The 13,293-nt window shown below is 45.2% G+C and overlaps 1 protein-coding gene across 1 annotated transcript in view; it reads right to left on the minus strand.

The window, feature by feature from the left end:
* Positions 1-4,669: 4,669 nt before the first annotated feature.
* The window catches only part of PSMD11 (proteasome 26S subunit, non-ATPase 11), a 38,748-nt gene continuing 30,124 nt past the window's right edge, over positions 4,670-13,293 (minus strand). The window contains exons 7-13 of the mRNA XM_007937330.2: positions 11,448-11,592; positions 10,577-10,637; positions 7,987-8,049; positions 5,893-6,018; positions 5,381-5,416; positions 5,083-5,134; positions 4,670-4,812 (exon numbers count right to left, since the gene is read on the minus strand). Coding sequence (XP_007935521.1) covers positions 4,670-4,812; positions 5,083-5,134; positions 5,381-5,416; positions 5,893-6,018; positions 7,987-8,049; positions 10,577-10,637; positions 11,448-11,592 — 626 coding nt within the window. The remainder of the gene's footprint in view (positions 4,813-5,082; positions 5,135-5,380; positions 5,417-5,892; positions 6,019-7,986; positions 8,050-10,576; positions 10,638-11,447; positions 11,593-13,293) is intronic.

The following is a 13,293-nucleotide window of genomic DNA, read 5'->3' on the forward strand; positions in this document are numbered from 1 at the left end:
CCTTTGGAATCATACAGTTCTGGGCTTGAGTCCTCCTTGGGTTTCCGAAGCAGTATCACTACGGAAGTAGGATTGCCCAACCTTCCTTCCGAGGAGTGGCTGGTGGGTTTGAACCGCCAGGTGTCTGGCTAGCAGGCAAGTGTCTTAGCCACTATGCTACCAGAGCTCCGAGCGGCACTAGGGAACCAGAACTGCCAAGCTTTCAGGTGGTAGCCCAGTGTCTAACTGCACCACTGACTCCACTTGTTCTACAGCACTTCAGAAACATCCACAGCAGCTGTTATCCTAAGGTAGCAGGTCTTAGCTCAGTATGCCCCTCCCTCTGAATGTTCCTCAGTACACAACCCCTACCTGCTCTTCAAAAGACTGTCCGCAAAAGTCCTTCCGCTAATGCTAAGACCTCCAAGAAGCAGTAGCCTACAGGTCCTTCAGGTCCACTAGCCCAGTAACTCTCTTCCAGTCTGAGACAAAGCTGAACCCTAGCCTCTTTTCCTCCAGCCCCCAGTGCAGGGGCCCTGCTCCTGTGCTGGCTGTGTCCACATTTTCTCTCTCACTCTGGTGATAAGCAAGCATTTAATCTTAGGAAAATCTGAGCCTACTCTGTTACCGTTAACTATAAATTTCAATTCTGGCTATTCTAGTTCATAGTGGGCAGTACCAGACTCTACCTGCCCTCACCCCAAGTTTCCCAACCAAGGAAGCATATATTTATGTGGGCCTTTTTCAGCCTGGCCATGCTCTGATGTCCTCTGTTTGGCCAGCTTTTCCCCACTCACTGCCCTCAAGCCAGTTCCTCATAGCAACCCTATAGAACAGTAGAACTTCCCCCACAGGGTTTCCAAGGCTACAATCTATATGAAAGCATCCTTCTCCCACCGAGTAGCTGGTGGGCTCAAACTTTGTTAGCCAAGTGCTTAACGACTGCACCAGAGCTCCCTAGACCTACCCGAGCACCCTCAAAAGGAAAAGCATAAAGCAGAAAAGGGAAAATATGTTCACAGAAGAGCATGAATGGGATGGTGGTGACTGAAGGGGCTCTCAGAAACCCCTCTCCGTTTACGCCATGCCTGCTATGCCTATTTCAAGGCACCACATAGCTCTTCTGCTCACTCAACTCACCACCTCCCCCCTCCCTCACCCAGCTCCCATCACTGCTCAAAGTGGGAAGCAAGGAAGAGCAGTAATCAGCCCAAAATGACAGAATTAAGGACCCAGAGGCCGACTCGACTGAATGATGCCGAGCCGTTTTCTCCTGTATAGCCGAATGCTACCTCTGTTAATCAGCCTGCTTATCCGTAGCCTATCTCTAGCTGCCTGAAGGACCAGCCTGTTTGTTACTGTCCCACTGGGCTGGGAGGTCCAAGCATTGCTGAGGCCCCCCTCTCCTCTACATGCCCCACTTCCCAGACCACCCGGAGGGAGCCACAACTGGCAAGCTCCAGCTTCCAGAAAGGCTTCCAAATAAAGCAGGGCTGAGCTCTGGCTCCAAGGAAGTAGTGCTTTGTTCTTTCAGGGATCACAGAGCAGCATCTAGAGGCCCTTCTGGGCAGCACAGATTACATAACTCTGGCATGCAGCAGGGCACCAGAGCCAAACACCTCAGCCCGTTCCCAAGGCCAGCGGCGTGTCACCCAACACACAAGGAAGCCCTAGCACCACGAAGGCTGGGCCAGGAAGGCACCTGGGTGAGGGAACTGAGCCCAGCCGAGCCTGTGGGCTACCTGCCCCTTGGCTGAGCCTACACTCGGCTTATTTGAGGCCTGGGAACGAAAGCAGTGACACAACTGCTAGGGAGGTTTACAGCAGCACTGTCCCAGAGAGAGAACATAAGCCACAACTACATATATAACTTAGTATGTTCTAGTAGCCACATTGAAAAAGCAAAAACAAACAGGTCCATTTTAGTTATCTTATTTATACTCAAAATATTTCATCACGAGTTATCTTCTCCCCCCCACCCCCTTTATTTTTGACGTCTTCAAAATCAGGTTTGCAATTACACTTACAGTGTATCACAATTCAAACTAGCCACATGGCTAGTGGCTACATTATGGCTTGTGCAGGTCTAGAGAAAGCCATCAGACTAAGACCCACAAAGGGACCAGAGAGGAGGCTGCTGCCCTGAGCTCTCGGGCTGCCTTCGGCTCAGGAGGCCCTTTCTCCAGCTCTGGGTCTCTTGAAGTATTTTTTGAAGTCCTTTAAAGCCAAACAAAGCTCAGAAGGTAGGAAGGGGCAAGAAAGAATGACGAATGGATTGGGGGTGAGGGGGACCCAGGGAGGAAGTGGGAAGTGTACTATAACACTGAGGGAATTGCAACTAATGTTAAGATACAAAATGTGTATAAATTGTTGAATGGAAAACTAGTATGCTCACCCAAACCACACTTTTTTAAAAAATCAAGAAATAAGGTCCTTTAAAGAAACAAAACTCTTTCTGCAAATAAAATTAGAGACAAAAGACTAAAACAGATGACAGAACTGCTCAGACCAGTGGAGCTAGGGGGAGCTACAGCTCACTGCTCACGGCAGCGCCACAGCCCCTCAAAAAAACCATCCCACGGTCCACGAGCATAGGAAAACCACTGGTTTGGAAGATTCCCATATGGAAACTTCTGATTGTCAGGACTCTCCAGGCACTTGCACTTCTGTTACCTCCCCACATCCTAACATGACCATTACCTGCCAAGGAAGCATCATCCGGTGAGTGCAGCTGAGCAACAGGCTCAGAGGTTATCACACCTCCAAACCCTCACGTCCTCACTGGACCACGCTGCACTGGAGAAAGATACTCCAACATCTTTTCAAATTTTAAGCCTCACAGAACAACTTCATTGCCCAAAGCCCTCTCTACTTTACCCCAAGTTTGGCTAAGGGTCTCCCATTAAGCAAATGAGATAGTAGAGGTCAGTCTAGAAGTCTGGGTTACACAGAGCTGGACCTGCTCAGAAGCCCTCCAACACTCAAGAAACAGGACACCTTTTGAAAAAAAAATTATTTTTATTGGAACTCATCTGAACATCAGATATACCTGGTGTTGGTTAGCAAGAACCGTTTGTACATTTGATATTGATGGTGCCAAAACCAAAACAGTGACTGGACATGATGGGGAGAAGATGTTAAGAACAAAAACTTGATTTTGGAGAGGAAAATAAAAGCCAGTCAGACTCGGTGAGGATGCAAAACCTGGTACAACAAAATCCTTTTACAAAATATAAATTTCTTAAGAAAATCTGGAAGGATAATCTGAGAAAGGGAAAGAGAAAAGGAGGCCAGCAGAGAGGAGGCAGGAGGAGGGGGAGAGGAAAGGAAGAGAAGACAAAGAAGAGATGAGAGGAAGAAGAAATCATAGCACAACAAAGGTGCAGAAGCTTCCCTGCCCCACTGGCATTAAAGCCTTGCTATGCCACCTCATCATAAAACTAAGCATGCTGCATGACAGTGCGCTACCTCCCATCCGTGTGATTTTTAAGAGGTAAATAAAGAAGCTCCCTGGGAGGGGGACATGAGGTTGCTCAAAAACCCAACGAGAGGAAGAAAAAAAAAAAAAAACCACACCCCACAGTCTCATTTCCGATGTTCACTGTTTAAAAAAGGAATAAATCCATCTGACAGCAAGAGGAGTGGGACAGGGAGAGAAGCTGTTGGGTTGCAGACAGCCTGACTCCTCTGGAGGGGGCAGAGGGAGAGGAAGAGAGACATGAGACAGTCTCCTGGTTGAGAGAAGGGAAAGAGAAGGGAGAGAGAAAAGAGCAGAGAGGGGCAATTAAAACACTGACGTCTAATCTAGTTTACTATGTTAAAAAAAGCCACATGCACAGCAGGCCCCCTGGGGGCTGAGGGCCCACACTGTTCCCTGTGTGGCCGCGGTGGACACTAGCTCCTGGCCTCGTCCCCATTCCGTCACAGGTCAGAGCGGAGCCGTGCAGGTGGTGCTGCTGCTGCTGCTGCTGCTGTGGCTGCGGCGGCGGCGGCGGCGGCGGGACCTTCCGGCCAGTCGGCTGGAGCCAATGTCAGGGAGGGGCGCGTGGACAGGCCATATGACAGGGGAAAGAACACCGAAACGCCTCATTTCAAATAAAAAAGAAAACAGCAGTCTATACACAGTTGTTTTGGTTCAGTACAAACAGAATAAAAAGTCGTTGCTTTTGATGGTCTGCAAACACCCAATTCTGAAGAGGAGAGGTGACGCCCAGCGGGTGGATTAGTAGTACTCCCAGTGGTTGGCGGAGTGCCTGGCTTTGCGGCCCTCTCCCAGGAGGCAGAGAGCACAGCTTTAGGTAGTGTAAGCCTTTTTCCTTTTATTTAGAATAACCTTTTTTTTTCTTTTTCTTTTTTTTTTTAAGCAATTTCCCGCTCCCAAGTTGGGCCAGTAAAGATTACATGAAAACTGGCACACCTATTGACTGGAATACAGATGCACCAAATGAGGATTTAAAAACTTTCCGAGCGAAAAGTAGAACAAAAGAAAAAAAAAATCTCCTAGCATTTTCCCCCAAAGGTTTCACTCTCCCGCCACACATACTCTCCAAAGGACCGCTACAGATCCAACTCTGCAAGAGAAGACAGAGCAGTGTCAATCGGGGAAGCTGCGAGGACATGAGGAGGCTTTCAGTCTCGACAGGCAGAAGACAGCGCTGCCCTGGCCCTGGGTCCCAGAGCCGGCACTCACCTATGTCAGTTTCTTGGCTTTGTTGTAGAGGGAATCCACTACTTTACTCATGTTCTGAATTGTTTCCAGAGCAGCTTCATAAGTTTTATCTACTGGGGGTTCATCGAAAATAATCAGGACACCCTCCCCCTGGTCCAAGATCCCTGCAGGAAACATAAGGACAACCCAGACAGAAGAAGGGATTAGACATAAAAGCATGTGAGCAGCAGCCCTAATTTCCTTTTTCCTGCCCCCTGTTCTCTTTGTGCATGCTTATTACACACTCTGTTCCCAGCGCTAGGAGGGACAAGGGTCCAGGCAACCCCCAAGAGAAATAAATGGTATACTATCTTTAAACATAAACAAAAGCATGACACCTCTTCAACTACCTCATCACTACCAGCAGCCCCTTCGCCTATATGACCTTTACTCACCATGAAATTTCTTGTCAAGAATCATCTGTGATAATTTCCTTTCCACGTCGGCCTAAAATCAAAGCATGTGATTAAAGGCACCTGTATCCACTGGGCAAGGATCAGACTGACATGAAGACCCTGCATAAAGGGTCTGAGGGCAAATGGATTACAAAAAAACAGGAACAATGAAACTCCAGCCCAGCACCCAGTGTCCCCATTCCCCCTGAGAGAAGCTTGGGAGCTTTCCAACAAGTGCCAGCCCTTCTGCACAACCCTTTCCCCATTCTACCCCCAGGTTGGCCTCAGGACTCCTTACCTTGGAGAGTTTGATGAGGCTAGATATGTGTTCAATCTAAAAGGAAAGGGAAAAAGATACCAGTATTTCAAGTTTTACTTTGGCCTCCAATATGAGAAAGGAAGGGGAGACTGCTGTCTCTCTCAATGTCCTGCTAGATGGCTCTGCAGGGCCAGATTCTCTGAGCTGTGCTTAGGACTCTTGTGCTGTCCATCTGCCTCCATCACTACGGACAGTAAACACATGATTGCCCCACACGCCCAATGCAGAAAACATTTACCACATGAGTAAAAGGAGAGCACACTCAGAACACAAGCAGGGAGCAACCTCAGGGCATCTTTTTCTCCCCAACTCCTTTTCCCTGTCAAGAGAAACCCACGCGCTTAGTGGCCTCATGCCCGCCAGTCACACCCCTGGAAGCAAGTTCCCATTCTGGATATGTATGGTAAGGGAGGTAGCTACAGCAAGGACGACTAGCCAGGGCCCCTCCTCCCCGCAAACAAGAGCTATGGGGTCCCCAGGAGGGTTCTTACCTGTACTCGAGAAAAAGGCTCAATGACTCGGATCAGATTCTGTTCCAGTAAGTTATCATACAACTTGGCCAAGTGTGTGCTGATGATCGGGTCATCCCGGAGCTCAGCCCGGTAATCTGTCAGGGCCTACCAAAAGAGCCGGTTCACAGAGATTGACACAAAGAACCATTTAAAAGGAAAGCCATTCCTGGGTTCCTAAGTAGGCTGCTGGCCTCGTAATTACATGATTATAACTACTGGGATTTTTGGGAGATGAAAGAAAACCCAGGACAGAAAACAGAAGAAAAGGAACCCCAAGAGGCTACCCTAAAACACCATCTCTCCTTCTGAAACTCTCATGTGGACAGCTCAAATCATGTAAGCCCAAGAGCAGTTCAGCTTGTAAGCCAAACCAACTAAAAGCATTTCTCAATCTGTATTCTACAAAACAAATAGGGTCTCTGTGGGGAGACCAAAAAAAAAAAAAAGGATTCTGAGGTTAAATAATGGGAAATGCTAAATTCCACAGCTAGCTCTTAAGTTATACAAGGAAAATCAGCAAAATACAGCTCTCCCATTAAAACAAAACCCCTTTCTGACTTTGTTTAGCCCTGAGGATCTGACCACAAAATGCTTTTTGCCAAAGAAGTTAATAGAAGTGTTCCATCAAACACACTCTGGGATAGAATGATGTAGGTGGCTGATTCATATATGTGATTTGTTTACCTTTAGGTAATGACCTCAATATCCCAACCTCATGGTGGCTGTACCATGTGTTAAGGGGAGTGTGCAAATCATGCCAAGTTAAGGAGGCAGGAATTGGCAAGAAACATCCAGGGACATGATGAGTCTTAGGCCATGTGTCCTAGTCTCCATCCACATGAAATTTTTCTTTCTGGATCTAGGTTTTATTTTTTTTAAGCTGGCCATTATATTTTGACAATGAGGATAGAGGTTCAAAAAAGAATATGCAAGTCTCATCCTAATGCCTAGACAAATTTTCTTCCTTTTTCAAAACATCCAAAATTAATAAAAGGCACAGAAGTAAAACAAAGCCTAGACCACCACCCTAAAGAAGTTTCTTTCTACCCATATGTACACATCTTCTCTTCCACCCAGAGGAGCAGCAGTCATAGCCTTCCTGGAGCTGAAGGGAATGCCTGGGAGCAGGCCGTGTGGAACAAGCATTAGGCCTAGAGTCAAACCCTGACATTTATTAGCTGTGTGACTTTGGGCATCCTCTCTGAATCCCTGTTCCCTCAAGCATTAAATGCAGATAATAGGTTTGTTGTAAAAAATATGACAAAAGGATACAGAAATAACTTTTTAAACTGAAAAGTACTATATATAAATGAGGTATGACAATGCAACACTCATCATTGTACAAAAGTGCTTAAACAATTCCTGGTTCTGATCTGTCTTATAATTATGTAAGATGTATCCCCTTATGCAGGAGGAGGCTCAGACATCTTCTTGGGGTTTAGGCAATCTCTATTCAGAGGAACTTTGTCACACTGGTACACACCTTCTCTAGCCAGCTAGTGGGGGATGACACTCACATGCCCTGGGATGGACACAGGCTGGTGGCAGGAGGGGATTCCCTATCCCAGCGTACATACTGTATCTGTTAACATTTTGTATATTCCAGAGGATACAGACCCCCTGTATCATAAGAAAGGATGGAGCTAGCAAATGGGAATGAGGTTCCAGTAATTATTTGGGGGTTGGGGATACTTATTGATAGTAGAACAGAGGAAGGAGCTCTGGTGGCATAGTGGATAAGGCACTTGGCCACTAACCAGTAGGTCGGTCGTTCAAATCCACCAGCTGCTCTGCGGAAAGACAAGGCAATCTACTTCCATAAAGATTTACAGGTCTGAAACGACTAGATGGCAGTGAGTTTGGGTTTTTTGCTTTGAAGATGTAACCACTGGGAGAAACTAGTCTAAGGTGCAAGGGATCACCCTGTATTATTTTTGCCACTTCCTATAAAACTTTAATTATTTCAAAATAAAAAGTTTTTCTTAAAAATGTTTAAATGTCTCACCAATGCAAAGATGTCCCAGTGCCTCTCCACTACCCACCCATTCCCTACCAACCCAATACCATGTTCACCTTTTCAAAATCCGCCAGTGATCTGTTCTTGCTAGCCTGAGCCACACATTTTAATGCTTCTGTCTAAAAATAAAGAGAAAAAAATGTTTAAGTGATCTAGCCTGTGTACTCACATTCTATCAAACAAGCAGAAGCAGTATGCTATGTCCACACGAATCTGGCAGCAAGGAAGAACCTACCTCCCCATCAGTCTTCTTCAGAGGCTTAGAAAGAAAAGCTAGAAGAATACCACCTTGTGCCAACTGGTTTCCCACTGAAATTTGAAGTGACTTAAAAATACTAGGGAGTAGAAAGTTTCCCCAAAAAACAGATCCTGATCCAGCATTCTCCAAAGATGACAAGCTAAAAGGGAAACTGTCCAAAGAACTGTGATTTTTTTTCCTCCTCCACCAAACTTATCTTCAAATCCTTCTCGTCCTTAGACCTGATTATACTTGGGCTTTATCTAGATTCTGTACACTAAGTTGGGCCATTAGGGTTGAGGCTTCAAAATTCGACATATGAGACTGTTAAAATCCCATAGAGTAAAATTAGTGGATTTAGGCAGCTGGTTGAGATCTCCACTCAACAAGAACTCTGTAACACTCATCCTTCTAGGTTATCAGCCTGACACCTGCTTGCAAGCTGTCATCACGGTACAAAGGAGCAGTGGAGCAGATCGTGCATCAACCCATGTATTTAAATAAGACTGATGTGTCTTGTACAGTGCATTAAATGGTGCAACACTAGTGTGGTTTGTGTCTCCAGCATTTGTCCTATAGACAGAACAAATGTCCTAAGGAGAAAAGCCTGGAACTCAGAGACACATAAGCCACATTCAAAGTCATGCTCTACCATCTCCTAGTTACCTGGCCTTGCCCTGTACATGTGACCTGTCTGCTCAACTCCAGTTCTAGTAAGAGTAGCCTTTCACCATAAATTCACAAGTATTCTTGGGGCCAAAACTAGAAGCTGATCTGAAACTGTTTTTCAGATTAAAAACAAAAGGAAATTGTCTCTAAAGAGAGAGAGAGAGCGTGCACACATGCCAATCTACTGTTTAGAAATAACTTCATCTGAAATCCAGAAAGATTACTTTTACTTTTTTAGTCAAGCAAAGTGCAAAAAGATGGTCCAGATATATGAGACATCAGGTCACAACTATTCACTCTTGGAAGTCATGCTGATACCTACTTAGTCATTAAGGTACCACACAAGGGACTACTGACCACCAAGGGCCTCTTGTTGCACCATACCCAAAACTCAAGACATGATTACAAAGTTACTGGCAGGACAAGCACTCAGGTGAATCATCCACACCAAGTTTTTGCACCAAGCAATCGACTTCCCTAAAGCATGTGTGCACCAGACCTTACTGGGTTCCTGAACCTTAGAGAGCTCAGTATTTCACACTATGTGCACATTAAATTCACAAGGAAGGCTCAGGGTAGATTTTCTGATGAAAGATAAATACAACCTAACTCACTGTAAATACTACAGTTCAGTTTTATAAGTCCCTTAAACCACTTGATGGATTTCAGACATGTGCTTAAGCACATTAAGCACTTTCCGGGCCAAAAATTTAATAATATAGAAAGTACGCTAACTGGGCTTAAGGGGAAAAATATAAGGGAGAAAGGAACCCTGGTAGTGCAACAGCTTGGCTGCTAATCAACAGGCTGGCAGTTCAAACGCACCCAGAGGCTCCCCAGGAGACAGATCTGATAATATGCTTCCATAAAGGTTACAGCCAAGAAAACCTTATGTGACAGTTCTACTGTCACATCGGGTCACTATGAGTTGGAATCAATTCAACATCATTGTGGTAGTTATGGTTGTGTGTCAACTTGGCTGGGCCTGGTTGAGTGGCTGGGCAGCTGGTGGTAGTTTTTCCCCATGATGAGACTGGCAATCAACTCCATGGTGGGACCTACCATAAGCAGCTGAGTAGCTGCTTTTGGGATGTGGTCTGCTTCCTGTACATAAGAAGCCCTGGAAATGGTCTCTAGCCTGTGGCACACTTGGACCTGCATGCAGCTGTGTTGTTGTTCAGCAGCCTGCCATGTTCTGCCGACCTTGGGACTTACAAGGGACTTAAGTTAATGACCTGCCATGTAGTTTGGTAACATCGGGACTGTGCCTTTTTACTTGTCAACCTGGGGCTTGGCAGCCTCAGCAGCCAGCATCTGTCTGAGTGAAGAAATGCCTCTAGCTTCAGTGGGCCAGGAGCTGGAGGCAGAGCTGAAACCCAAGGCTGAGGGGCTTTCACCCAGCCCCTAGAGACTGGCACTTTGAACTTGGACTTAAAGCCTCCAAATTGTAAGAATAAACTCCTGTTTGTTAAGGCCTTCCCATTTGTGGTATATTTCTTTTCAGAGCGGTACTAGGTAACCAGAACAGTCACACAGCAACATCTTGTAACCAGTTTCTAATGCCTGATCTGGTTCTCTCGTAATCAATCTCCCTCTCTTTTTTTTTTTTTAAAAAAAGGGAGAGTAGAATGAGACATGACAAGCACTAGCCTCAATGGGTGAGTGGTTCACTGTGACCCTGATAACATGATGGACTCAGAGTGAGGAGAAATCAGAACTTCAGTCAAGGTATCCCCTACCTGCCTCCCGGCATACCGAAGTGCAAGCTTCCCGCTCACCAAAGCCTGGACATCCTCTGGGCTAGGGGGGAAAAAAAAATCTTGGTCAATGGCTCCAGCGTATTCTTCCAGGGTGTTACCCTTCTAAGTACAGGTCTCAGGCAAACTTTTTTCCCAGAATACCACTGAGAGGACCCTGCCCACAGAGATAATCAGCGCTAACCCCTAGATCCTTATGCCCATCATGTAGCACAAGCTAGGTTTTCTTCACTCTGGGCCAAAACTCATTACCAAAAAGTAGAAAAGCTCCAGTGTTAAGCCAAAAGCAGCACTGCACATACCCAGAGTAACACTGGACAAGCAGAGTAGGTCAAATTCCAGTAAAACAGCTTATATTAAAATAAAATCCCTTAGAACAGAAAGATCCAAAGAGAGTCTCAGTCTGTACCTCACTTATTCCAAAAAGACCATGAATAATTCTGTAGGATTCCTTACAAAAGGATCTCAGCTCAAACTCTGTCCACTTTTCAAATCTCTCCTTAACATCCCCTTCACCCCCATTCTAGGTGGCCTAGTTGGCTAACACTGGTTTATAAACCATTTCCTGACTCTGTCCTGCGCTCAGCAGCTATGACAGAGTATTTCCAGGATGCAGGAAAACTCTCCAAGTGGAGTCGGAAAGAGGATTTCTAAAATCTGTCTCCTCAATTCTAAAGTCTAGCAAGCAAAAGTGCTCTGGAACACTCCAACTCTACCTCACTCTACCCGACCCAGGCCAGAAGATGCTGCTCCTGTAACTGGCCAAACCCTCTGCCCAAACCATCTCTTCCAGGGCAGAAAGACTGAGTTGAAGGACCCGAGTTTTCACATCCCAGAGTTAATGTGCACCTACGTGTTGAGCATTATTTTGCACAGCAACATGTACTTCAGAGATGTGATGGCCTTGGGGCTATCGATGGAATCATAACCCTCAAATGCCTCATAGAAATATGAGTACGCAGTTTTCCAGTCCTTCTCCTCTGCTGCATGGATAATACCTGAGCATTAAAAAGAAAGGAATAAGAACAATATAAAATAGAACCATAAAAGAGCAGAGCTGGGAATGCCCTTAGAGATCCAGTCCTACCCCATCAATTTACAGATGATGTCAGGAGAAGATAAAGGACCTGAACAACAGTCAAAGCCAGCCAGTGGCAGAGCTAGGACCAGAACCCAAATCTTTAGCATTCCTAGTTCAATATCATACTATCAAATTGTCATTATAAATTCCTAAAGAAGTTTAAAAGATTCAATTCCAGGAGGATCCTAATACCTTCTTCCCATGTTTCTCATACCACTCTAGTCCTGCTAACTTCTGAAGACCCTAGAAAGTCATGTTTACTCCCCATGACATCACCTTCACAGGTTAAGAAAGTTACCTAAGCATTCCTGGCCTGTTTGAATGACCTGTTTTAGTAAGTTCAACCATTACTTTAAGATAGCTTAGCCAAGTTTGCCTTTTTTATAGTTAGGCAGCTTTCAGGGAGGGGAAAAACTCAACCTTTGACAGCCTCATTTCAGGTACTTGCCATTTATGGATATGATTTTGCCTAGATGCAATCAGTGTGCAGATTTCACATAATGCCAAACCCATGAATTTAATTTTGCATGGTTAAGCAGAATTTCTTTATGCTGATACACTATAGTTCACCTGACCAATCCTCTACTGTTACCAAGCTAGGGGGCTGTTCCTAATTAGCTTAACTATGATTGAACCTGCTATCACTTCCAAGCTATGCTATCACTCGGGGTAACATAAAAACTAGTTCTTTCCAGCTTGGGAGGCATCTAAACACTAACACTCTGCACTTCTATATTACCAGCTTTAACTCTGCCCAGCCCCTTATGAGACTACAGACTCCAGCCCCACCCATCTGTTTACCATGATGCTTCCCAACAATTTTCACATCAAGTACAGGAACAAAATATTTAGCAAACTGGAATAAAAGTTCAAGGGTGCTTCCATGTGACCCAAGAGATCAATGTTGCAGTACAACTTTAACCCCCTGTAGTATACCTGGCTGCCTGGACACCAGCAGGGAATTGCTGACTTAATAAATATATATTAAGTGATGTGCAGCATCCCCAAGCCTTTTACCCTCCAAAAAAGCTTTCTATTTTCTAATCAGATCCTTCCATTTCTGTTTTTAACTGTGTCCTTCTCTGTAATCAAGGAAAGCTCTCTCAAGCATAGCCAAAAAAACTATTAACTCTGCTAAATTAAATGAGACAAATTCCCATTTTTTTTATATCCCTCAATCCAGAGCTCCCCAAATATATTAGTAAATAGGGGTGGCCACACTGGGATAACAAGCATCACAATTTGCACATTAGGATTATAAACATCATGATTGAAGCCTTATTTTATTTATGTATCTTTAAATTGGACTGCTGCTCACTCAACACAAATATTGATGAGTCTACCATATTCCAAAGGAGGCCTGGTGGCACAATGGTGAAGTATTTGGCTGCTAACCAAAAGGTCAGTGGCTCAAACCCACTATCTACTCCAAGAGAGAAAGACCTACTTAACTGCTCCTGTAAAGAGTACAGCCTATACCACTGTCAACCACTCGGAGGGGGATCTATGGAGGAGATCCTGGATAGAAAGGGAGAACAATGTGAAACAAAACTCAAAATCATTTGGGGAAAAAAAGGGGGGGCGGGGACCAGGTTTGTTGGTCTGATAGAGCCTGGTG

Source organism: Orycteropus afer, unplaced genomic scaffold (genome assembly GCF_000298275.1).
Source record: "Orycteropus afer afer isolate SDZICR_OR568_19922 unplaced genomic scaffold, OryAfe1.0 scaffold00042, whole genome shotgun sequence".
In the NCBI taxonomy this organism is placed as follows: Eukaryota; Metazoa; Chordata; class Mammalia; order Tubulidentata; family Orycteropodidae; genus Orycteropus; species Orycteropus afer.